The sequence below is a fragment of the Colletotrichum spaethianum genome (genome assembly GCF_022836535.1).
Source record: "Colletotrichum spaethianum MAFF 239500 DNA, contig08, whole genome shotgun sequence".
NCBI classification, from domain to species: Eukaryota; Fungi; Ascomycota; class Sordariomycetes; order Glomerellales; family Glomerellaceae; genus Colletotrichum; species Colletotrichum spaethianum.
In genome coordinates, this window is record NW_026054778.1 from 706454 (window position 1) to 732056 (window position 25603).

Sequence of the window (25603 nt, forward strand, 5' to 3'; positions counted from 1 at the left end):
AAAGCTGTGTCGGTCGTTGTGTCAATGAATCTCAAATCCCATTCCTCTTGCATTCGCATCGGAAATTCCTGTCGGACCAACTTCCCGGCCTGTCCAGAGTCTCGTCATCGTGTATGTACCAGAGATGGAGCATTCCACAGGCATCATCCGTTCGCCAACCAACCGTCGTATAATACACTTGAATTCATCTCAGACTGGTTATTCGTAAAACAAAAGGTAAAAAACATGAGTGAGAGAAAAAGGGTAGCCTTAGAAACTCGGTTTTCCGACCCTCGACCTGCTCATGCAAGGATGTGAGTTGATGTTGTTTTGGTATGTACGGTGTCAGTCCATCGTCCCGATTCACCCAAATGTTGCCCCCCCTTTTTTCAACATGCCCCTAATAAAAACCCCATCGCCAGTCGTTTTCTGTACTCGTAGCTTAGAAGCGATGTCTCTTGTCGTTCTTCGCCCTCCAGGCCGTGTAGCCGACGTAACCGCCGCCGAGGACGCCAAAGAAGAGGAAGATCTTGAAGAAGGTCCAAGTCCAGCTGCCACCGCCGCTCTCCTTCTTGATCGAGGATCCCTTCTTGCCCTTGCCGCTGCCGGGGGTCGTCTTGCTGTTGCTCTTGCCGGCCTGCGTCGTGTAGAGGTTCTTGGCCTGCACCGAGATGATGTCGTGGTTGTCGCTCAGCTCGCCCGTCTCGGCGCTAAAGCCGAGGTAGGCGATCTGCGGGATCGCAGGGGGCTCGCTGGTCTCGAAGCACTGGGTCCACTCGCCCTCGCTCTTGTACTGCAGCTCCAACTTGAGCAGCTTGTCCTGGAAGTAGGTGACCTTGGCCTTGGTAGGCACGCTGGCGTGGCGGATGCCACGAGCGGAGCAGCCGGCAAGCTCCGTGTTCTTGCCGTCGTTGTCCTTGTCGTAAGTGGTTTTGCCGTCGCCGAACATGGCCATGACGTAGGGGAAGACGGTGCCGGGGCGGTTGTTCTTGTACGTGTCGAAGAAGATGCCAAGACCTTCAAAGTTATCCGGGCTACCGAAGACGGGGCCGGCCTGGCCGCGGTTCTTGGTCACCCACATGGCGAAGCCGTCACCGTAGAGCTGGTTCTTGCCGTGGATCTTGAACTCGACTTCGATCTCCCAGTTGGTTGCTGTCAGAGGTACTCTCGAGAAGAGCCAGCCGGTTTGCGACGGGCGGTCCGATGTCAACCGAATATATCTAGATTGTTTGCCTTTGCTTTAGTTTCTCTTCTCTTGCCCTGGCTCATGTCTTTAAACCGTTGGAGGCGACTGTGACGTACGAGTCCGTTCGGATGATGGTGTCTCCGCCAAAATCATACCAACGACTTGCCATGTCGGAATCGAGGTACGGCTATCGTGAATAGTCTCAGTAAAGTGCATTCAGGGGTGTGGCACATGCAAGCGGGTGTCGCGAACCTGGTTCAGGGAGTGCGTTCGGAGCTAAAGACATATAAAGTCAGCTTCATCGTTCCACAACAACTGCGCAACGTGATTTTTGGGGGGAATGGGAATAGACGAACCGCAATGCTCTTGACTTCTCCATCATCCGCCTTTGCGGCGCCCAGGGCCATTGCGGCCAGCCACAGGGCCGACAGGGATTGCTTAAACCACATGGCTGCTGCTACTGCTAGCTCGAAATGAAAAAGAGTAAACCCAAGGAGAAGATGAGAATAGAGTGCGCGCTTCGCAACAGAGGAGAGGGAGGGGAGCGAAGAGGGAAGAGGGCGCCGGTTGAGGAAAGTGGTAGAGCCGCAAGGTCCAGCGACGAAAGGACGTCGTTCGGCGAGAGTCGAAGATGGTGGTGGGTTTTGCTCGTGTGTCTCCTTCCCAGCCGTTAGCTGTCCTCTTTTTTTTGGCCGATGGGTCCCGATTCCTGGGGTCAGCACGTTTTGGAGCTTCCCCCCCTGTCTTGCGCTAAGAAGTGCTCAAGCCAGCTACCACGGTGCTCACCACTGCAGCGCTCTTCACACTGCTGATGGGCGGGTCCAGTCGCTGTAGAGAGGCTCGGTTCTTCCCCCCCCCCCTGCGTCACTGTCCGCCAGGAGGACCAAACTGGAAGAAGCTATTGCTGCCTCAGGATTGAAAGTCTCAGCCACAGCAGCCTTGCAGCACAAGCCACTCCAGCTTTTCAGCATCGAGTTCAATGCGAAGCTAGCCGAGTCTCTGCGAATTTCGGTGCAACAATCAATTGCAGGTCAAGAACGTCACTTATTCTTCGCACCAACACAGCTTTCCAAGGTCACAACAATCTCCCTTGAGCTCCGTTCTACACACGAAAATCAGCAGCTATGGACTCCGACTCTGTCAAAAAGGCTGTTATGCAGCAGGTCCTCCAGGAGGCAAACCTGGCCAACGCGCGTGTTCTCATCGAGGTATGTAAAAAGCTCCAGTCAAGGCGCAACCGTGGGTAGACACTAATGCAGTCAATTGTAAACAGAAACTCCAGGAGAACTGCTTCGAGAAGTGCGTTCCCAAGCCCGGCAGCTCCCTATCCAGCGGCGAGACGACATGCATGACCTCGTGCATGGAGAAGTACATGTCGGCATGGAACCAGGTCAACAACGCATACATCAACCGGATAAAGCAGGAGTCTGGCAACACCAACAGGTCCTTTTAATCGATTTTTGCGAATGAAGGAACTACGATAGAGGGATAGGGGGTTGTTTATTATGTACTACTACTGTACAACAAAACCGCAAAAAGGGCCAAGGAGGCCCATTGGAAGCATCAACTGGGGGAGGGTACAACGGAGGAAGGAAATCTCCCCATGCTTGATTTCTACATCAAGGATTCGGCTTCAAGAGCATGTACACAGGAAATCAGCCCAAGCATCAGGTACAAAAAGGCCAGGCCTCGTCATGAAGCTGTCCAGCCCGCATAGAAGGCATTAGAGGAAGAGACGCACTTTGGTTCTCAGGGTATCTTGTCAACTTCTCTACTCGGCTAGCCCCTTCTTCTTGGCCTCCTCCGCCTCGCGCTTTCGGGCGAGGTACCGTTCCTTCGCGCTCGAGATCTCCCCCTCCGTCTTCCTCGTCTTCGTGACCCGTTCTACCTTCTCCCGCTCCGCCTCCTCTTCCTCGCGTGACCGCTTGAGCGCCGCCTCCAGTTGCGCCTCGAGCATCCGCGTCTGCCGCTCCCGCATCGCACCCTTGCCTCCAGAGCCGACAAATCCGGTGCCGGAACTGCGCTCCGGTCTGCTCTCTTTCGGTCGCGCGGCCTCTTGTCTAACCTGGGCCTCCTTCTTGGCGCCCACGTTGAGACCGCCTTTGAGAAGCTGTCTCTTGTCCACCACCTGTCCCTCCTCGTTGACGGCGACAGAACCACCCTTTTCGTTGATCTCTTTTGCAATGTCGGCCTCGGATTTCTCCTTGCCCGCGTCGTCTTCCTCCGGCGCAGGTGTCGGGCCAGCCTTAGTCTTGTCCTCGGCCGCCTTCAGGACCTCGGCGTGCCTCTCCTCACCCTTGTTGAGGAGGTTCTTATAGAAGGCGCTCATGCCACCCGTCTTGTTTTTCTTCGCTTCCTCCTCCTCCCTCCTCTTCTCTTCTTCCTCGATTCGCCGGTTCTCCTCCTGCTGTTTCTTGTACGCCTCCGTGACGAACTTCTCCTTGTCCGCGTACTCCTCGCCCTCAGCCTCCCGCTCCCTCGCAATCTTCTTCTCCTCGGCAATCAGCGCATCGCGTTTCCGCACGGAAGCCGCCTCGAGCAGACTTTTCATGTACTTGGGCTTCCGCTCGGCGTCCTCCTTTGTCTCCTTCTTCTGGGGCTTGAAAGACTCGTACACGCCGTCGTAGTCGTAGACGCTCGGGTCGAGCTCCTCTGCCTCCTCGGCGTGTTTCTTCGATGCGAGCGAGCTCGAGAGGTCGCCAAACATGGCGCTTTCTTGCTTCTTGGTTTTACTCGTTGGCGGATGTGTCGGTAGTGTGGTCTTGCTCCTTGGTTTTCTGTTGCCGCTCTCTTGTCTGCTGGACGAGGAGTCAAGATCGAAGCCGCCTAGCTCGGCCACTGTCTCGACCTTGGTTCCCGACTTGGGCGCATCATCGTCCGAGTCGTCGCCGCCGAATGCCTTCCGTTTCGCTGGTGCAGGCTTTGACACGCCGGGCTTTTTGCCCAGGTTAAGGCCGAAAGACAATCCTGGTTTACTCATGTTGTGTGTTGGTTTGAAGTTGTAGGATGAAAGCTCGAACCAAATCATTAAGACGCCTCTACGCAATGGCAATCGTGCACGGTCCATTTCGCGGTCCCACTAATGTATCCGGCCCTTGCGGCCCGGCGCCGACCTGTAGTCGGCGACGGGTCCGGATCCGTCCGCTCTACCAGATGTTAGAATAATGCTGGAAGCAGCTTTCCACCAGTGTTTCCCGCCAATGTTCGGAGCGAAATACCCCTTTGATAGAGTGCATTATTGATTACTATTTTGTGATTCATGTCGAGAAGTCTATGAAAAGTATCTATCTGGTACACGCGGCTTCTCGCGACTGCCATTAAACAATGTCTAAATAAAATTTCTCGCGAGACTGATCAAATCCCCATCTCATTGCCCTGGCGCGGGAACTCAAGCCGAAACTCCTAGCAATGCGTTCTCCCCAGCCCTTGGTAGAGACTCCGAATTCGTGGAAGCAATGGTAATTCAAAACAACAAAAGAGAAGATGGTCTCAGCCACTTGTTTGGCTGAATCAGAGTCGAACGCGACCCTCGCCGCCAAACCAGCGTCGAATGTCAGACTCGACGCCGCCACTACCGCCTCTCGCAGCACTACCACTGCTGCTGCCTGGCTCGTCATCATCACCGCCGAGCCACTTGGGTTTCTTGATGTCTTGAAACCACTGTGGAGCTTCAAATGTGTCCATCGTGTTCTTCATGCGATGGCCCAGTGATTCGAAAAAGTTCTGGTCTTCCTCCGGTTCGTCATCGCGGTACGGTCTGTTCCTAGCCGACTGGCCGGGTTGATGGTTGTGAGTGGCTCGAACAGGGGATCTTGCTGGGGATGGCGCGGCACCGGCTCGTCCGCCAGGTATGGTCAAAACGGGAGCAGATCTTCCGGCGGATTCAAGCCTGGCAAAGGCCTCTTCACGGCGTCGCAAGGCAGAGTTGCCGCCCAACTCGCGCTCGATGAGATCTCGACCCTCGCGCCAAGAACCCGATCCGAAGACTCTTCCGTCAACGTTGTCGTCATCGTCGATGAACTCGCCACCGAAGCCGAACATGCGCTTGATCTTCGAATACAAGCCAAAGAGAGTGGCCGCAACAGGGAGTAGTACAAAGATGGGGAAGAGGTAGTCTGCCCAACGGCCCAGCGCGGTGAAGTCGATAAGCTGTCCGAGGAAGCCATAGAATCGCGTCTTCTCATAGATATCTCTGGACAAGAAAGTCATAAAGTTGTAAGACAGAGGGACACTGAGCTTGGCAACTTGACCGGAGTACCAGAACGCCGATTCGTAAGCAGTGTTGCGTCTAACAAGCGCACGTCCTCGCCACGTCTTCACCTCTGTCATGGTGATAAAGGTTGCTGCACACATGTACAGAAGCCAAAGAACAGAAATGAGTTGCCCAGCAAATCCGACTTGTCCTTTGTCTCCGACCCAGTGGTGCACGACTGTCAGGCGGATAACAGAGAGTTGAGGGAATGCCGCCTTGATCACTTCAGACCAGATGATAAGAGCCGATGCCACCGAAAGGAAGGCCCCGAGAGCAATGCATGCATACGGCTCAAAATGGTAGTAGTACAGGTATCGCGTGTAAGGTGTGTGGATGGTGAATCGATCCCAGAATCCGGCGTGGGGGGAGGGTGCGCCAAATTCAAGCTTCTTCGAGGCGGCCGAGTCCAGAATAGCCTGTGCGTCCGATGCCTCCTTCAACAAGTCGTTCCAGTCGTTCACGTAACGAGACCGAGCATGCCGGGCGCGCATCAGTTTTCTCGACAAGTCTGCCATGAACTTCTCCGTGATGACCGTCGGCAGAGCGCGGCTTTCGACAGACCCGACAGCCGTCCGGGGCTGGGACTCGGGCATGCTGGCGGATTCAACGAGCTCATCGATCCACTCGCTGAACTTGACAGCACTACCAGTCTTACGGCGGCTCAGCTCGGACACCTGCAGTTCGACATCTTCCAGGTTCAGTAGGGAGTCTTCCATCTTTTCGTACAGTTTCGGCGCACGGATCTGTAGCCTGCGTAGTCTCCCGCTGATGGATGAATACCGGAAAAGTCGACGAGGAACTGCAACCAGGCCGTGTCCCATAAGATAGATGGCAAACACCAAGCCATAGAAATATGCGAGTGCCATGAAAGATGTCTTGAGCGTTGTGGGATTGAAGTTGTATCTGATGACAAGATATGCAAGTCCAATAGCAGCAGTTCCTAGTACCATCGCATGGTATTGAGCGTTTTGACGAAGCGCGTACTTCAGACTGTCGTTCGGTTCGCGGTAGCCGGAGTCGGAGTATTCGCCGAGGATGGGAAGGATAAACCTGTGGTAACCGTTGTCAGAACAGATAGAGGCCTGTACCAACAGCAGAATACGTACCATGTCAAGGCGAACGTTAACCAATATGTTATTCTCCACGATACCAACAGAAGCCGCTGTGGGAGCCAGACACCGCGCGTGGCCTCATCGTCGGTCCTAGCGCTCGAAGCCAGGTCGATGGGCACAAGCAGCACCATACATGCAGGCAGCCATAGTGCGAAAAAGATGGGCACCAGGTAGAAGGCCGGTGTTGTTCGCAGGGGCAGAAAATGGCGTAGAATCAGGAGGACGATGACGGATATGACAAGCAGCGCAAGGAGCGCAAAGATCTCCGAGGGCACTGGCGACGAGGCGCTCACGATGTGGAACATTGTGTCGTTGTCGGTGTAGCGTCCATGGGGTGCTGTTGTGCGACTCGTTCGGACTCGATGCTGTTGCCGGCTTATGCTTGAAGGGTATGATCTATGGTGGGCTGGTGGTTTAATGGGCAGGAGGTTTCGCGGCGCGCCGGAAGATGGGGGGTTTAATCTGTAGGCTTCCGGAAATCTGCCCAAAGAAGCACCCTGAAGAATGGAATGTTTTGGCACAGGGGATCGGACTGTGACGGACCAGGTCATGTGCACGGACCCGGAGTGTCTGGAAGGTCCGCAAGCAAGAGGTTTACGTCATCTGCACGGCACTCATAGAGGTCTACCTTGCACCGTTCGCTCCAGTTTAATTGATGAAGACTCTCCCAGACCCCCATCTTCGTTCCCGGCAGATCCGCTTTTGCCCCTAAGGCGGACCTTCTGGGCGTGGGACCGGAGTTCACATCAAGCTCCCTCCCCTGTTCTCGATAAAGGTAGAAGTGACGATCTCTCAGGAGGTTGGTTCAAGTTCTAGTTCCACATAGTTCTCCCTGTTGTCTCAGCCAGGTGCAGAGACTTACACCAAACCTCAGTTACTGCATACCCTTGACAGGGTCTCTTAATGGCTCTTGAGTATGACTTGAGCAAGTCTGATTTGGACGGTCCGCGATTTGATTTATTTCACGCCATGTAAGCCCTACAAGGACAGTGACTGTCCTACAAAGTGATACGAGTGCGACTGTGCTTGGTTGAGGTTGTTGTGTAAAAGCCAGTCTTTACTGGCACTCAGAACTGAGAGCTTCAACAAAGGCCCTAGTTCTGGAATTGTTCAGGAACGAAGACATTCTCATTAAAGGAAGGACCCGAGGAAACCAAGGTATGGTTTCGAAACGGAACGAATAGAAAGGTCACCCATCATTCCTCATGGTGGTCCTTTGTTCACTCGGCGACAGTAGTAGAGGAGTTCTCTCGGACACAGACAAGATATCGTGCTCAGAATAATGTTATGATTTGGTACCGGAGCATACAGAAGCCCTTCGTTGTAGGGTAAGCTAATTGTGGACGAATGAACCGAGATCAATTCAGTAAATGGATGGATTATTCAGTTGGCATACGTGTTTACACGGTTGTTTCCTAGATTACAAAGTGGAAGCATTACTTGGTCGCTCTGAACCTCTGATGGTATTCTATCTCCCACGACATAGAAACTCAACAGCATCATGACATAGGGGAGGCTGTTCTCGGAGGACGTGTATCTTTCTCGGCAACCCTCTAGGTACAGCCCGCGTATATTGGCGGACACTACCGCAGGGGAAAGTGATAATGGGGGAAATCTGTCAGCCCATATACGCATAAGAGCGTACAAAACATGCCCAAGGGCAAGATAGACACACTCGTTGGCCGGCTTCAGTCCGACGAAGTATCACTGGTATCAGCAGGGATTTTCCAATAAGGATGAACCGATCTATTATGTTTCCTTGTCCCAAAGCCCTGTGGTGGGATAGGAATGTCTCTTACAATAAGCAAGACAGGTTTGGGGATATGCACAAAAGGTTGACGAGGTACACGAGCGCCAATAGTCCATGGCCGGCCGGGATTGGCTGACAGGCATAACACAAGCCAACCAACTCATGGCCTAGGCCATTGCATCAGCTCTAACGGAACGCATATGTAGAACCATTTCAAACTGGGCTCTTCGGTCAGAAGACCGGACAGTGGACACCACTAGTCTACGTGCTTCTTCTCTCAAGGTTGCCTCCATCGGCACGAAAGAGCCGTCCAGCACTTAAGGCACCAACGTTTACACATGTATCCGAAGATTTAGCCCTGGTGCCCAATAAAGTTTGTACCTTTTTCCCTCGTGCCATAAACATTGACGTTGATCATGTAGGACCCCTGGTGTACGCCGGGCTGAGTGGCTGCTAGGTATGGCGGTCCACCAAACAGTCTTGGACGAACGGCCGCGGTACACCCAAACGAGAAACGACTCCGAGCCCTGGACCCTCTACTGTTAACAGGGACGGCAGGTACCAGATTGTACAAGGTGATTGGTTGCTGATAGTGCCTCCGGCAGAATCTTCAAACGCGTAGAGGAACCCTGGTTTATGGCAATTCCATGACGGATTGCACCAACTTTAGAACCGTTTCCAAACACCGGCATGGCCAAGGTACATAACCGCACGAGCTCTCTTGAATCCGAACGAACCCTTGATTTCAAGTTTCTGGCCGAGCGATATGTCAAGAGAAAAGTAAGAAAACCACGTGCTTCGACATTACGAGACAAGCGTCAACTCTCCAAGATCTCCCCATCTCAGACAGAGGCACTACCATATACGATGTATACAGTAGCAAAAACTAGTTTTAGCCCCAACTAACACCTGCATCATTTCTCGTAATACGTCTTTCAAAATGCCCTGCAGACGTTGGGTGACGGCGGTTTGCCGTCATGGTCGGGAGCCCCGGATGTTTCTTAACTAAATGGGTTGTAAGAGTCTTGCCCAACTCTGTCCGAGCTTTTATAACCTCAAGTTGCCAGAATTTCACATAGTCCTGACATCTCAACAGAATATAGATGAAAAGTATTTCTCCTGATTTCAAATTAAGTACCAAATACTCCGATAGGTCCGGTTGGTTCCATCGTTGCAATGGTCATTGCAGTGTTGAATACAATCTACCTCGAGACCAACCGAGTCCGGCAGGGCAAGGTACGGGCAATCTCAGAACCAACTCCGCCACTGGCACCCTATGGCAGGCCCCTCTTCCTGGAGTATCCAAGTGAAAACACCAGAGTGACGAGGGGGAAGAAGGAGCAACCCCGTTTGGCGGCTATGGCGTGGTACGCCCCTCGTCGTCATCACACCGCGCCGTAGTCACAAGACAGCAAGCAGCAACGGCAGCTATGGAATCATTCTCCCCAGGCAGACGTCAGGAACAACCACCTACTGAGAGCACAGAGCTGCTCGGTAACCAGCACACCGTTTACAATCTGCACACGTCAACCCCTGTGATGCCGCCAGAGCTTCGAAACTCGCAAGCCCAGACGTTGGCGGTTCGGCACACCGAAGCCAACCAGGAACAATATCACAGTCACTTTGCACGCCCACCCACCGGTGGCTCCCAGAGATGAACTCGAGAAGAGCAAACAACTAAACTCGCGTTTGAATTCCAGTCGTTCTCCCGCCCCCCTCCCTGATCCAGGTATTCACAATACAGTACATGATTAAAGGGAAAAAAAGATTCATACGCTCGTCCTCTTCTTCTCTCTTTGCCATTCGCGCCTCCATGTGTTCTTCTCTCTTCGTGAGCCTTCTCGTCAACACTCCCTTTACCCAAACGAGGTGTTTGCATGTGGCATGCATATAATTCGTCGTCTTTCAACCGGAGAGTCCCCCCTGTTCCCCGAACCTCCCAGAGAAAAAGAAACCCAACCGTCATCCGGATGTAAAAAAAAATACCCGACCGCCATAATCACCGCCGCATATTTTTGCGCCCTACGTGATGCTGGAACCAAGGACCTTCCCGAATCCCAACTCCATACGTCACCGCACACAAAACACAGACAGGAAAACAAATTGCCATTTCTTTTTTTTCGTGAAAAACGAACCTGGTCTACTCCCAGCGAGGTTGAGTTTTTCCCTTCCGAAAAGGTAAGAAGGGGGAAATCGAGTTTCCCCCGCGGATTGTATAGACGAAGTATGCAAAACCGAAGCCCAGCGCCACATTGGACCCCCTTTGAGAGCAAGTCACCATGGCCAGTCCCCAAAAAAGTCTAATGCAGGCCGATAGCTTCATCGACCTCCCGCGCAAACCCAGTCCGGCAAAGGTGGGCACGTGGAAGCTTATCTGGAGCCTCCAAAGGCAAAGTTGCCGAATACTCCGCCGCCACCGCCCGGTGTCATTGGCCCCATAGAGATGCCGTTGGTGTTGTGCGATTGCGCGGCAGGTGTGCTCACGAGACCGACCGTAGCGGTGTTGGGCGTGCTCGGCGCTCCGTTGTGCTGTCCGTTTGGACCCTGGCCTTGCGCCGAATCTTGGTTGCCGCCATTGTTACCGAACGGCAATCTTTCCAACACCAACAGCTCGGGGATTCCTAATCCCCAGACCTTGCCGACGTGCTCTTCCGGGATTTCTCCGTTAAAGATCTTATCCCGCATCTGGAAGAAAACCTTGCCAGTAAGAAGAGAGTCCGAGCCGGCCTGGTGCGCATTTCCTACGCGCTTAATCTTTAGGGAATCGGCGATGTTCTCGAGGCCAGACTTGTGTTCGAACTTCTGGAGGATATCGGCGCTGCTGGGATCGCTGGGGGTCAGGAGCCCAGAGTTATGGAGTCGGATGGCATGCTTCATGAGGTGCTTAACATCATAAGCCGACGGGAAGTACAACTTCATGACTTGGTCGAAATCCGCTTCGTCGTTAGGGAGGTCGTTGCAAGTGAGGAGCTTAGTGAGGTAGCCAAAGTCGTAGCCTCCGTGGAACGAGATCCATTTCACGTTGTCGAAGCACACTAGACCGGATGGGATGAGGAGGGAAGCGAATTCGTGAGGGTCGATGCCGTCTCTCTCGAGAGACGCAAAGTCGATTCCGGCGCTGGATAATGACTCGATCGATTTCTCGTTGTACATGTCGTCTTTGACGGAGAACTTGAAGTTGAACTGCCATGCGTAGGGGAAAGGGCCTTGTGACGCTGCTCTTCGTTGGGCTGCGCTCAGTTCGATGTCCTGCTGAGAGTTTGGTCGCGCGGGTGGGGTCTCGCCGTCTTCGTTGAACAGCGTCAGTCCAATCTGGATAACCTTGAGCATGTCGACGTTGGTGCGCAGGCACTGGTAGTGGTAATCGCTCTTTCCTCTAAAAGAGCCCATTGGCCGTGATACCACGCCTGGAAATTCCGTGTCCTGTAGTTCAGCTCGTCAGCCTCGGGTTCATCGACCTAGGTGCTTTGCAGGTCTGCTAACCATAGCGATGTAAGGGTACTTGTCGACGAGCTCCCTCAGCACCGACATTTCCTCGTGGAGGTTGTGTTTCCACACTTCCCTTATCCTCCCCTTGTTCTGCGTCGTCCGCGTCGGCGCGGCGCCGTGGTCGAGCGCAAAGTTGTGTTGCGGCTGGCCGTGCTGCTGTTGTTGCTGCAGGCTCGCCGCGTGCGCGAAGCCCATCCGCGCGGCATGGCTCCCTAGCCCGGTGTCGGCGCCGATAGGGAAACCGCCATTCAGGCCAGGGGTGCCGCCGAGGACGTTTCCATTCGTAGAGAAGGGGCTGATCTGGGCGGCGTTCGCGTTGAGGTAGGAAGGGTTGGCACCTAAGGGCGGTCCATGGCTAGGGCCGTGGCCTTGAGCATGGGAGGGGAACTGCTGATGGTAGGGCGATATGGTGTTGGGCCCGCCAGGGAACCTAGGCAGCTGTGGCGGCATAACAGATTATGCCTCTCGGGAGGGTCGTACAAAAGAGTCGAGATTCACCGTATCGTCGAGCAAGGGCGTGTCAGGGTTTGAGGTGTTGTGGACGATCCACGGCCCTGCATTTGCGTCTGGAGATGCGAGTAATGGACGAGGGCTGGCAGCGGAAGAGCTCCTTTGTTCTTCGCCGCTGGTCGTCGGGAATTGATTCGGCTCGAGGAGGGTCGTCAGAAACGTCTAGCGGAGTATTGAGAGATTCGAGTCGATTGAATTTGTTCGTCGTCCGGGGTCGTGCGAAGCGAAGGCGCTGGCAAGAACGTCTGGTTAACTCGGATTTGGACAGAATGTGTGAATGAGGCCTGAAGGCTTGCTCTGGTCGACCGACCGTGGACGTCGAGGGGTGGTCTGTGCGGGGCCTTGAGCCAGACAGGTACGTACCGCGGTACTTGCCGACGACAACATCTCAAAGATCTCCAATCAGCTTCCTCCCAACTCGACTGACCACCAACGAAGCGTCCATTGTTGTACGGCAAGACGACATTAACACAGCAATCATGCAGCCAACGAGGTATTTGCGCTCTAGAAATCTCAATTGATGCCAGTGGAACGAAAATAGGCGGCTGACATCCCTTCGACACCAGGTTAGCGATGGCGTCCGTCCGCGGACAGAAGCCCAATGTCACCGGCTTCGACATGAGAGCCTTCAAGGAGGCCGCCGGCCAGCCCAGATACGACCCCTGGGAGAGGGCGTCAGTACACCCCGAGATAGCTTCATAGCGACGCCGCGACATCCGCTGACGATTGACAACCACAGAGAGTCCTGGAGATACAAGGGCCCCTTCACGAGATTCAACCGTTTCAAGGGATCCTTCCCCGGCCTCGGCATTGCCACCGTTGCCTTCGCTGGCTACTGCGCCTACGAGTACTTCTTCCTGGCCGACGACCACCACCATGGCGACAGCCACGGCAAGGACCACCACTAGAGGGTTGTAAACAGAGAGGGAGGAAGAACGAAGGGGGAGGAAGGACTGCTCCGATGTACATTTACCTCTCGAGTCGGCAGACCGGCTCGCTGGATGGGTCTAGACGAGGACGAATTGTATTCCTGCGATCAAGATGCATTGTAGTGATGTGAAGTTTTGATGATGGGTGTCGGCGAGTTATGGTTGTCGGAGATGATCGAGGCTTCGATGCTTGTATGGCCCGATGAGCTAGGCGAAGAGCACGAATAATTGGCCTCCTATGCTTGGACCGCAGATGGTGATATGTTATCCAATCATGTAGTCTGCTAAGCCGGCTTTCCGGTTTGATCGAAAACTCCCTTGTATCCAGGTCAAGATACTATACTTTAGATTCGCACCGATATGGAGTCGGCACCGCCAACGCAGCTGCGAGACTGAATCGAGGCACCGCGAAAAAAGCTTACGAAAAACGAAAGGCGGCCTTGCTCAGATGGCTCTGAATACTCTGCCCTAAGCTCGAGTGCCTGCCCTATTAGGTTGACCATTCAGCAACCCGGACAAACTGCAAACGCACCTCCTCTCTAGACGAACCCACGCACGTCACGAAGGAGCCACCTCCCCTCTTGCCCTCCTGCTCTTAGGTTTTTCTGCCATTCTCAAAAAGGTGGCATGCCTTCCTCCCAGGCAGGAGTCGTGGTGGCACAGACTCTCATCCCATGAATCTCACTCTCGTGGCCATGCTTGCTTTCCCTCGCTACGTCCAAGCTTGCTCAACAACAAAGCTTACATGGTCTATTTCAGATGTCTACAATACCTTAAAAGTCGACGCAGTCACCCTCTAAACTTGACGACAAGTCCATTGGCTCACTCTATACACACGGGCTTCCTTGGTGAAGCTGCTGCTAGCACATGGCGCCACCTACCAACATCACAAATACTACTACACATGATTCAGACAGGATCCGTCAAGCTCGTAAATGTTCGACACCGGTTTTTTTTTTCATTCTCTAGGCCTCAACTCATGCGAGGAGGTATATGCCGTATATCGCCAAACATCGACAATGTCAGCTCATTGGTATCGCATTATCCGTTAATATCCCAAGGGAACTCATCCGAACAACTCCGTTTAAAATCACCCAAGTAAACGCCGTCATGCCGCAAAGACCAAACATCGATCTCGCGGGTACATTCCACGAATAATCCGATCATTCAAGCCTAAGGCCGTTGACCGCGTCCAGCGCACCATCCACACACGTCTCCAGCTCCGCCACCCGATGCTTCAAACCACGGTTCTCGTCTCTCAACAGACTGACGGTATCCCACGCAGCCCGCTCGTCCTGCCCATGGCAATTCGCGCACGGCGGAGAACCGCCCTCTTTCGCTGCGTCACCAGTGACGCCTCTCATGAGCTTCTGGAAGACGCTGGTCTGCTGTGGCGAAGTCTTCTGGACGGCCGACCGCGACGCCCTTGGCGGCCCAAGTGTGCTGACCCTTGGCATTTGCGTCGCCGGTGACATTTCCGCGATGCTCCCTTCGAACACGCTCGGGGCGGCGGTGGTGGGGCTCCGCGATCTCGAGAAGACGCTGGCGTCCCCGACGCTCTCCTCGTCCGTGTCGAAGCCCGCACTCTTCCTCCACTTCCGTCTGGCCAGGTCTTCGTCGACGCCGAGATCTTCCGATATTGAGGACCCTTCGGAGAGGGGGCGATTCCGTTCGCGCATCATTTGCTCCTCCTGCCTTGCCTTCTTTTCGGCATTCAGTTCCGCCATCAGCTGCTGCATCGACTGCTCCTGCTCGGCGACCTTGGAGGCCATGTTTTCCAGCTGGACCTTGAGATGCTGGATCCTTGTGTCCGCCTCGTCGTTTTCCTCGGCCTGTGTGTCTTTTTCTATGAGCAGCTCCCGAAGGGCTGCGTTCTGTCTTTGGTAGGCGCCTTGGAATTTCGTCAACAGGCCGACGGCGGTGGCCTCGAGGTTCTTGAAGGCCGCGGGCGAGAAGGCATCCCGATGGGTCGGAGATGAGGGAGGGAACAGAGCCTCTTGAACGTTTAGTGACAGCAGCTCTTCGTCCTGCTTGGGGTCGACCTGGGTTTGGGCGTTCTTGGAGAACGGCGAGCTGAAGAAAGCGAACCGCGAAGTACTCGGCGATGTGCCTTTGGGTGTCGTCTCGGTGGAACCTGGCTGCTTTCTGCGTAACCTGTTTGCGGGCGTCCCTTCTGGTGTGTTTTCAATCCTCCTGGCGGCTTGGCCCTTTGGGCTGTTGTCCTCCGCTGTGCTGGGGGATCCAGAACCCAACCAGCCGCTCAAAATACCCCCTCGTCCGGCGTCTGATGATCTCCCACCACTCTTGCTGTCTCCTGTAAGAGGCATGTTGACCGATAAGGGACGGCCGCTCCCTCGCTCAAGGGATGGTGAAACGGTGACCTGTGGGATGGAGTTGTTGATGGAGGAAGGGAAGTTTGGGACAGATTGCTGTCTTTGATGATGGCCTGATCGTGTTTGGGGAAAGCTTCGACCTGGGCCAGACGACGAGCTAATGCGACACGGCTCTGGGTGGACAGGCGGCTTGATGTTTATGGTAGCACCGGGAGTAGCGCTCGGGGAGGCAGGATCGTCTTCTGGATCAACGCTCGAGGGCCCATGTGCATGGCGTAGTAGAGTTTGAGTCCCGTCCATTCCCGAGTGCTGCGTCGAAGGGCGTGGAACAGACATTGGGGAGTCGGATGTGGAGGAGGCGGCCAAATGGCTTAGCATGATGGGTTAATGTTTCGTGTGGATCGGCCAATATCTCTCTCTCTCGCCTTCCTAGCTGGACGGCCGGGGGTTCGCAGATTGGATGGTAGCGGCCAGCCAGGAATGTTGACCAACTGGAGCGACTCGGACCACAAACAACGGGGGATCGTCCCTTGCGGAACTAGGACCAACCCGGAGGAACGCAGAAGTTCCGAGGGGGGACGTTGGGACTTGTGTGGAATATCGTTGATGCTCGGTAAGGGTGGTGATTCAAGCTGGACAAAGGGGACAGACTTTGGGCGAGAGCTAAGGCCAGGTTCCCCTGCAAGCGAAGATGAGCGCCGTAGTAGTCGACCTAGCACAAGTTGACAGGCGACGGAATGCACAAAAAGCCGTACGAAACTCGACGGGTTGTACTGGCCCGTGGACGAAGCCGGCGGGATGCAGAGCGCTCAAGTGCGCAAGCAGCCGCAGATCGAGAACAACGTGACGAGAGCTTTGCCTTTTCGGGCGTAGGCGGCGCGGGCTAGCAGGAATCGTCGAAGCTGTCAAAGCCACAGGTGAGTACACGACTACGCTTGTGGCTGAGAGCTACGGGATGCTATCGCGATCCAAGGCCTAGCCGATGATCCAAAAGGGGCCAGACACAATGTTGTGAACTGTCCTATGCAGCGAGCCGGGTGTAGGCGGAGGTATTTGGAAAAGCGGAGGACGCGGTACGATGCCGCTTGGTATTGAGGTTCAATCAAAGGAACGCGAAGGTGGGGTGGATTTGAGAGGACTTCCGTGTGGTAGTAAGGTAAGTGGGCAGTTCTGGAATCTGATAACAAAGGAGTCTGCTTTCTAGGATCCGCGAGTGCTGCGTGGTCGGGTACAAATAATGCAGATGTCGAGGAACGAGCGGGGACCCTGGCCTGATGCAGAACTGAATGTTTGGCTCCCACGAGTTCGAAGGCTTGCAGGACGTCAACGTGGTCGTGGCCGAAGATGGCGGAGAGGAAAAAGCAAAACAAAACAAAAACCTGGTTTCTCCAAAGCCAACGGCCACGAGAGGGAAGAACAAGGCCCCTGATAAACAAAACAAACCGGAAGGACGCAGGCGACGCAGGGCGACGTCAACAACAGCCATTGGCGGTGGTTGGGTATCTCCATCTGCTGGGGACCCAGTGATCATGGGCTGCCGCCTGGCTGACCAGTCCCAGTGGACGACCCTGCCTCGCACCGGCTTGCAGCCCGCCCCGGCCTCGGTACCGGAGGGGGGAGCGAACAGCCACTCAGTCCAGTCCACGCATCGCAATGTCCAGTCCAGTTCGTCGTCACTGGACCGCCTTGGCCCGTCTGTTCCGGGCAGCTCTGCACAAACTTGCTGTGTCTTCACAAGTGCTGTCGTGTTGTGTCCAGCGCACCGTCCTTTGGATGGCTTTTCGGACCGGAACACGCCCTCCCCAACCGCCGTCCCATGTGGTCCGTGCAGCGCCTGTTCTTGGACCCTGGCAGTTACCGTGTGTTTACGTCTGTGCAAACAGTGGCTTGCGCTGATGTTTCTGCTTGTGATTTTATGCTCGAGAGGCCGAGATGGTACTCGTAGGCATACAGCAAATACGTCAACGCCGCGCTGTTGCACTACGTTATGCCGTCGTTGCGTTTGCGGCGATCTCTCTCTAAAATAAACACAGACGGCGACCAGACCACAGCAGTATCATCGAAGCTCTTGTCGACCGGAAGATCGACGTCCTCGGAGGCCGCCGCTGCTGATCTTCCGTAACCTACATCATAGGGCTGGGGAAGGGGGACGAGGCAGACGATGCGCGAGCGTATCCGATTGTGCCATTGTTCTTTAGTCGCACGAGGTTCGAGGAACATTCCGAGCCGCCGCCCAGCCCTCTGAGGCGAACTCGTGGCTTTCCAAAACGCCGACATCTTCTGGTCCCCCCCTTCCGCCGCCACGCTCAGGCATGCAGACTGCATTCCACGCAGAACGCCCCCTTGCCTAGGCGCCCAAGTCCGAAGGCAGACGGCGTTGGGACCGGTGCACTGGAGCAATGTGGTTCGCGTACGCCCCTGGGAGAATCCCTTGTCTCGTCTATTCAAAGAAACCGTCAAAGTTCGAGGTCCACGAGGCATCGCTCACCCGCCATTGCACGGCCCATTCGCACGAGAAGGCATCATGCTCCCGATGGAAACCCTCCACGTCGCATACCACCGCGTGGCTTGGTGGCTGGCCTCACTTGTCTGGGAAGCACATGCTCTCGACTATCGAGCAAGGCATCTCGATCTCTTGCACGTAACCATCGGCGGCTCTCGCAATCGGTGGTGGTGGTGATGGCGGCACTCTTTCCTCCCACGTCCCCGCAAAACTTAGTTTGGCTCTCACCAGAAACCGGGCAATGTCTCGATGGGCAGTCTTCTGAGTCAGTGAAGACTAGCTGTGAGTGAAGACTAGCTGTGAGTGTAGAGAAGACGCAGACGCCCTTGGGAGCAGTATCTGAGCATTTACTTGCAGACGGATGTTCCCGTGAAAGAGAATCGGCATTTGGTATTTCAACGCTTGGCAGCACTTCTTGTTGCTGACCTCGGTCAACCCTTTACTCGTCAACACTAGGCCTCCCCTCACGTCATTGGGAAGGGCAAGTACTCCAAGCCATTGTCTCGCAACTCGTGCCCACGCACATGGCTAGACCTCCAGAAACCTCTGCCCGAAGGAAGCTACAGTTAACGCGGCCTTGACACAGTGAATTGGGTCCCAAGTGCCCGTAGGCTTTTATTCATGCCGGCCGTAATGATGTACGCCCGCGATGTACTGAACCCTAAACCTGGCTCGTGGGATGAGCCTACCAAACCGTGCTCAGCCCATTAATGGTATCCCAAACCAACGAAAAACCCGACATAGCAATACTCCGGCAGTCTCCACCAAAACCTCCTCCGCAACGTCGCAGCTCCTTCTTTAGTAAAAAGACTCGACCATGGTGTCCTTGAGCTTGGTGTTGACGTTGTCCGGGCCCAGACCCTCGCCCAGTCTGAAGACGCTCTCAATCACGCTGAGCTCCGTTGCCGTCGTGTCGAGGCCGGTGACGGCCATCCAGTCGTTGACAACCATGCCGGAGCCGACGACGTTGCTACCGCGGTTGACACTGCCGGCTACCAGGGGGACCTGCAACAAGCTCGAGAGCTCGTCCTGATCCTGTATCGACGTCTTGGGGTGCACGAGGCCGCCCTGGTTCGTGAGTGACATGTACGAGCCGACAAGCACGTTGTCGGCGATGGTCTGCCTGAACACCTCAACGCCGAGCACGTCGGCAATAATCTCCTCCGTCTCACGCTCCAGGTCCGGGTGGATGAGGGCGATGTGGTCGTTGCATACGATGACGTTGCCGAGGGCCGACAGGCGCTCTTCTATTCTCTGGATGCGGACTTCGTCTGGCAGGGAGTTGCGGAGGTGTTGGAGTTCCTGATCTGACGTGGTGTTCGGGACCAAAAGACCCTTGCGGTTACTAGAGCCTCAAAGTCAGCCACCCTGTCCTCGAATGCGTCCAAGGTGATGCGGGACCCCCGTTGTCTGTGGACTTACCCAGCTGTTAACCGACCGATGATGCGGACGCCGGCAATGCTAGCCCGGCAAATGGGGATCACGCCTTGCAACTCCGCCTCGAACACACTGTAAAAGTTCTCGCTAGCGCCGGGGGCGACGAGAGCATAGGAGTTGGTGAGGGTTGCAAAGCAACCAATCCTAGAGAACAGGCACACCACGCGTCAGCAAATCTGGTCTGGCAGAGCATCGCGGTGCAGGCGGAAGAAGTTGCAGCACGATGGCGGGGTCGTTCCGGCGGGGCTTTTTTCTCACTCGTTGGAATTCTCGAATTGCGCGCGCACCGCCATGATTGTGTTTGTTCCGAGGTATTCGGTATTGACTGTCTGAATGGTGTTTTAGGGGGAGGGTATCGGGGTATACGACAGCAACAGTCGTAAAAGAATCCTTCGTATGGAAATTCCTGCACAAGCGTAGGGGGAAAAAATATCGTCGTCAAGGGTCCTGTCGTCAGGGTGTTGTCGGTGATGGAATTTTTGCAGCGGCGGAAGTCGCAATTAATAAAAAGCGACAATTGAGAAAGGCCAAAGGTGGGGCAGCAGAGCTACCCGCCGCTTCCAGTTCTTCACCTCCCTCCTTCCAAGGTGCTGTTGGCAGTTGCTTGGCCTGAAGGGGCGGCTTGGGGCGGGGCGGGGCACACCGAGCGACCTGTGTGGACCCTGATTCGCCTCAAGCACTGGAAAAATAGAGTCAATGGGCGCTGTATGGCGGATGAGTCACTCCGCATCATCCAAACGGCGCTCTTTGGCTGGTCGACATTACCAACCAGCCCGACTTGCCCTATTAGGATTTTCGTCTCACTGCGGATGCATTGCCACTGTGACTCTTCACTTGGCTTCGAGTCCGATTAATCGTTCCAGAGCCGAGCTACCCCCAATCAGGTTCCAAACCAGTCATTTCTGGGGCTGAAGGCCTGCAGCGGCATCTAAACCCCAGATTTTATTCATCATGGTTCCGATTGAATCACTTCAACAGTTCTCATCATTGTGATTAGAAACTGCACGTTGCATGAGAAAGCAGGCTGTTTAATCTCGCACACCTGATTAATTGCGTCCCGCTCGAGACTTCTCGTGGCTAGCTACGAACTCGTCCAAGTCGACGTGTATCCGCAACCCTTTGGACGACATCGTGTTGAATACAGACCTGAGTTCGAACTCATCCATAACATTGATGAGCGTCGTGTACGCCTCGATAGCCAGGTCCTTTGACCATGGGCAATGACGTAGGCCTCTGAAGTAAACATCCTTTGCCTTGGCCCTGAATTGCTTCCTGGCGTAGCTGAATTTGATGTAACACCGCCAGAGATCCGGATTGGACTTGCACGCGGGGCTGTCGAGCGCCCGCTCAAAGGCGGCTTGTGTAGAATGTACGTTCCCTTTTTGCAGTTCGTACCGGATTGCGAAAATGTGGTTGCTGATGCAGTCGCTGCCGTTCGCGAAGACGACCTTGCGAAGTATGTTGCGGACAGGGTCGTCGATGCCAAACGTGGTCGATGCCCAGGCAAACAGACTCAGGAAGATTGTGTTGCGTGGGAAAAGCTCAATGAACTGGGTGAGCTGATCCCTCAAATAGGCCCGTCGAAATGGTCTGTTGAACAATTAACTTTTGGTCTTTAAGAGAGGGTTGGGCCTGCTTACCCTCGGCTGGCATGATGGTATAGAAGCCTTGCGCCAGCTTGCAGTAGTCTCTCGTGTGTTGGCGACCTGGATTGACCTCGAGCACAAAACTCCGACGACATGGTCCATATTCTTTCCATCGCAGCCGAAATGCTTCCTTGGGCTTCGGATGTTGGTTCAGAACCTTCCTGTACTGTGAGATATGCGAGAAGTGCAAGGCATTCGGTGGTGACGACAGCATCATCTAGTTGCCCGGTAGAGATTTGACTTTCGAGATTGGCCAAGAGCGACTGCTGTACTTTGAGGAGCTGAGTCGGGGCCGCGATCACAGTTTCCTGGGCATTTCTAAAGGATCCGTCTGTTGCCGCGCACAAACGCGTAATAGCTTGCACGTTGCTCCCAGCATGGAGGTCCATCCAGGCCCATGTCTTCCATAGTATCAGTCCGTCACTGCTGCTCGAGATCTGAAGTAGCGCTGTCAGTGTTTGAACCCGCGAAGACACTGGTTGTATAGGCTGGAGTACTTACAGAGATGAGTCCGGTGGCTGATGCAACAACCTGCTGGCCAACCTCTTGTTTTCCATAGGCACTCTCAGCAAGAGCGTACGCATTGTACAGTCTCAGGTTCGATGGATTTTGTTTGATAAATGCTCTGGCGCGCTTCTTTATGTTGCTGGGGTCGTTGATAGCTTCGATTGATAATGAGTATTCAGCCAGTTCCTCGAAGCCCTTCGAGCTCGCCAACAGCCGCAGAGCATTAGCAACCCAGGCCAGATCTACTGGACCGTCCAAAGTTTTGGATGTAGTTGTCCATCCAGAGAAAAGCGAGAACCAGTCAGGGCGGGCGAAAAGTGTATCAGGCGACGCTACGAACCGAGATCCGTCTTGTCTGAATACTGGTGTCTTTTTGGACTCATCCATGACATCGGGTTCATTGGGCTTCCGGAGTACATCGGCCTCAAATAGACTCATGCTGCCTGCAATCAGCGTGTCGTTCTCCGCCGCTTCCGTCCAGTCACTCATTCGGAACGCTGGAGGCAGACAGCAGAATAGCAGGAAGGCGTCAACCAGCTGTTTCCAAATAGTAGGGACGACCCCTGAAGGTATGATAAAGAGCAATTCCTCGATATCGGAGAACATGACCACACGGTATGGGTCGTCCTCGAGGACATCATCCGTGGCTCGTGCTGGGCTTCTCGAATTTGTTGCCCGGAGCCGTTCGGTTGCGCCCCAAGACTTATAAACGTCTCGAGACCCTTGGATGGAATCGTCGTCTCTTTGCGGTTCTGCTAGATCGACTGCGCCGTTTGCTTCGACATAATGACTCCACCCACTCGCGCCTTTTTCTCCTATTCTTGGGGCCTCGTCCTCCCAGAATTCTCTGAAGACATCAAGGGTTTGCGACTCGGCCGTAACCTCGCAGTTCAATGGCCGTTGGAGGTTGAGTTCAAAGAGTGCCTGCCATGCTGCAATGGCCAATTCACGGAATCCAGCGTCGTAGGTGAATCTTGTGGCTCTGAGGAACACGAATATCATCTGCTCGTAGCGTGAGGTCTCTGAATCGTTCGTCACGTAACCTGGTCCGGGCGACACGGAGACCTTGGCTTGTTTGGGTACGGCCCGCAGCCGATTGACGTGCATGTTCTTGATATCAGTGTATTGGAACGTCGATAGGTTTGTAAGTTTGTGGTCGACTCTAGCTTTCCATAGACAGAAGCTCCAGTCGTACTTCTTTGTCACTTCCTCCCAGCGAGTGTCAAGTTTCGAGGTTGACCACACTCTGGAACCTTCACGCAGTAACCCAAGCAATAGCCGCTCCTCATCTTCGGACCGCTTTGCTTGGGCCAAGGCGGACTCGTACATTGATATCTTGATCTCTGCAAAACTGTGAACCTCGGCTTTCGTGACCTCATGGTCCAAGCTTGCGCCAGCGTCCATGAGTACGTCTTGATGCCTAATGAGTTCGAGCCAAGCTTCAATATTCTCAGGGTGCTCCTTGACTCGACGGGATAATAGAATCGAGCGCTGTTTGAGCGGATCATCCATATCAAGACGCATGTCCTCCTGCCCGTCAGAGTCGAAGTCGATATCACTATCGGAAAACTCGTGAGCCTTGGCCTTGCCCTCAATGGATCGGTAAGAGGGCTTTTCCTCTCCAGACGACTCTGGCTCCTCGGTGCGCCGTCGTTTCAAAGAAGAGCCCAGCGAAACAAAATCCTCTTCGATATTGTGCGACTCATTTCCATTGGGATCATTCCGCACTCGTATGCGCTTAGGATTCGCTCGATGAACTTTGGAATGAAACAGTGCTCTGTCCCTCACCGTCGAGATACCTTCCCCAGGCATCCGAATACTGAAGCGCTCCTGTGGGCCATCTCTGTGAATGTAGAGAAAACCATCTGAGCCGAGAACCCGTCCGTTGTAACCACGACGATACGTTGGCACGCGAGAGCGGTCATTACCACCATACCTTCTGATCAAGGGGTCGCCCTTTTTGTCAAAGAAGAAGAGACCTTCCGCGGGTTTGTCGTTCGAAGCTCTGGGCACATCTGCCTTCTCAGCAGCTAACCGGTCCCGGCTGCGGCTGCGACGATGGTGACGGTGTTTGGAGCGGTTCTCAGAATGGTGCCGTGACCGGTCATCATGGTGCCGAGGCTCATGCCGGGAACGTTTCTCCCTGTCCGCCCCATCCTTTCCACCCCTTGAGTCATGAGCTGCTTCCCCGGACGATGGTCGTGGCGATGGTGCAGGGCTCGGTGCCTTTGGCTTAAAGGACGAAAACTTAGGCACCGTCAACTTCTTTCCCCCACCTTCCGACATGTCGACTCCGCTCGGTGCCTCACCGGAACATACTCATGCACAAATGGCACTCAGTCCTTTAGGCTGTGATGTCAAATTTGTACGACAGAAGCGACCGAATTCTGGCGGTGATCGACGTTGCTTTCTCGCGGCTGTTTGATGAGGTGGAAGTCGTCGACAAACGCGCGACGCGTCGTCGCATTCACGGTAGTAAACGGCAGCCACTGGCAGCCGACGAATGAACAGCCGGGGATATGCCGGATATGTAACTTTGGCACCCACTCCGTTTTCTACGCAGCTCCGCGCCGTTCCTCCGTGCTCGGGACGGTCGAATACCGTAGCAGCCCCGGGATATAGCTTTGGCACGTGGGCAGTATGAGTGCATGTGGTGGTTGCAATCAGAAAATAGGGGCGCCAAACTAGCAGCGTATGGCGAGTGACCTCGTAGGAGACACAAACCAGACCCAGGGTCCCGGGTCAGGGATTTCCCGTGAGGTTTCTGTTACGAGCCCAAATCAAGAGACGTGTGAATGTCTGTGACGTGTTGGAGTGGCCGGTGAGGGTGTGATGTTCTGGACCGGTTGGTTTTTGGCGAAGAGCCGGGCTTGAAATCTGACACCGGCAGTTCGATGTCTGACCAACTTGACAGGCAGAAAAGACGGTCTGGCCCAGTCTTGGTTGTCGTCGTTGTCGTCTGGAATCCTCACGTCGAGAATAGAAGGTAGTTGTGGGGTACCTTTGACTGACAACCGAGAGAATCAGTATGAGATATCGGGCCTTGATCAGATGGGATTGGCTGGTTGGCAGCCGTTACGGACTAGTGTTTCCGTGTAATGAGTCGATATTCCGGCGTGTTCAGACAAAGTGTCCAGAGCGACATCCACACGAAGGCCACAAACAGAAAGGGGTCTGATGGTGCAATCTACAGGGTCCTTCGACCCGACCGTTTTGTTAAAAGGCGACGCTAGGTACGTTCGGCCAATGAAATCCCCTTGCGATGATCCACCACAGGTCAGCCGGGGCAATGACCTCACAGCCAAGACCACTCTCCCCTTCGACCGCCTCAAATAATAATTTCCATCGCTGTCTTGGGCGCTTTTGGGTGGATCATGCTCACCAACTTTACCGCGCGTGCCCCGGGTGCACAGCCCGCCTGGGGGTTCTATTGTCGGTGTCTGTCGCTCGTGTTTAATGTCGGGGTTCAGCCGACCAAGACCGCGTCGCCGAGTTTGAAGCTTTATTGCAACCTCCTTGGATATCCCCAGTGGACCAGTTGTCTCGCTGCTTCGTTTCATCCACGGATATACTTGTGCTCCTCTTTTCCCCGCGAGTCCCTCGAACACCTCTTCCCTTTTCTCCGTCTCTCTGTCTCACATACCCACTCAGTCCGTCGCGTATTCTGGTTCATGGCAACACTGCCAAGAACTCGCCATGTCTTGTCGACGATAGTCATCCGCATACACCGCACACCACCCTCTTGCATCTGACTCCGCGCTCTTCGTTGTGATTCGAGCTCTCACCCCAACCTTCGGAGAGCTTGTTCCAGCCTTGGAACCAACCAACATCTTCGTTCACGTGTTAAACTATAAGCTGCTAGGACCCAGGGCTCCGGAGCCTTCAACACCAAGGCACCGGCGAAGCCACCCACCTAGTCTCCCTGAGCCTTACACCTGCTACCCCTAGCCTGTCAACCATTTAGTCTCTT

General features: G+C 54.5%; 7 protein-coding genes across 7 annotated transcripts; 1 reads left to right on the top strand and 6 right to left on the bottom strand.

Annotated features, from left to right (window-relative positions):
* Positions 1-421: 421 nt before the first annotated feature.
* On the bottom strand, positions 422-1572 carry ColSpa_04045 (L-type lectin-like domain-containing protein C126.08c; the record flags this gene model as incomplete). The annotated part of the gene is made up of 3 exons (XM_049270257.1): positions 422-1199; positions 1282-1352; positions 1522-1572. 3 exons carry the CDS (start codon positions 1570-1572, stop codon positions 422-424), a joined length of 900 nt encoding a protein of 299 aa, XP_049126214.1.
* A 717-nt stretch (positions 1573-2289) lies between these two features.
* On the top strand, positions 2290-2618 carry ColSpa_04046 (mitochondrial import inner membrane translocase subunit TIM13; the record flags this gene model as incomplete). The annotated part of the gene is made up of 2 exons (XM_049270258.1): positions 2290-2373; positions 2439-2618. 2 exons carry the CDS (start codon positions 2290-2292, stop codon positions 2616-2618), a joined length of 264 nt encoding a protein of 87 aa, XP_049126215.1.
* Positions 2619-2936: 318 nt separating this feature from the next.
* On the bottom strand, positions 2937-4145 carry ColSpa_04047 (nuclear speckle splicing regulatory protein 1; the record flags this gene model as incomplete). Its single annotated transcript, XM_049270259.1, has 1 exon — positions 2937-4145. One exon carries the CDS (start codon positions 4143-4145, stop codon positions 2937-2939), a length of 1209 nt encoding a protein of 402 aa, XP_049126216.1.
* A 530-nt stretch (positions 4146-4675) lies between these two features.
* ColSpa_04048 (LMBR1 domain-containing protein 2 B) lies at positions 4676-6834 on the bottom strand (the record flags this gene model as incomplete). The annotated part of the gene is made up of 2 exons (XM_049270260.1): positions 4676-6467; positions 6572-6834. 2 exons carry the CDS (start codon positions 6832-6834, stop codon positions 4676-4678), a joined length of 2055 nt encoding a protein of 684 aa, XP_049126217.1.
* Positions 6835-10649: 3815 nt separating this feature from the next.
* Positions 10650-12218, bottom strand: ColSpa_04049 (CCR4-NOT transcription complex subunit 7; the record flags this gene model as incomplete). The annotated part of the gene is made up of 2 exons (XM_049270261.1): positions 10650-11702; positions 11763-12218. The coding sequence occupies 2 exons, from the start codon at positions 12216-12218 to the stop codon at positions 10650-10652; spliced, it is 1509 nt and encodes a 502-aa protein (XP_049126218.1).
* A 2152-nt stretch (positions 12219-14370) lies between these two features.
* Positions 14371-15534, bottom strand: ColSpa_04050 (uncharacterized protein; the record flags this gene model as incomplete). Its single annotated transcript, XM_049270262.1, has 1 exon — positions 14371-15534. One exon carries the CDS (start codon positions 15532-15534, stop codon positions 14371-14373), a length of 1164 nt encoding a protein of 387 aa, XP_049126219.1.
* Positions 15535-18841: 3307 nt separating this feature from the next.
* On the bottom strand, positions 18842-19773 carry ColSpa_04051 (eukaryotic translation initiation factor 6; the record flags this gene model as incomplete). Its single annotated transcript, XM_049270263.1, has 3 exons — positions 18842-19388; positions 19466-19624; positions 19739-19773. The coding sequence occupies 3 exons, from the start codon at positions 19771-19773 to the stop codon at positions 18842-18844; spliced, it is 741 nt and encodes a 246-aa protein (XP_049126220.1).
* Between the last annotated feature and the right edge of the window lie 5830 nt (positions 19774-25603).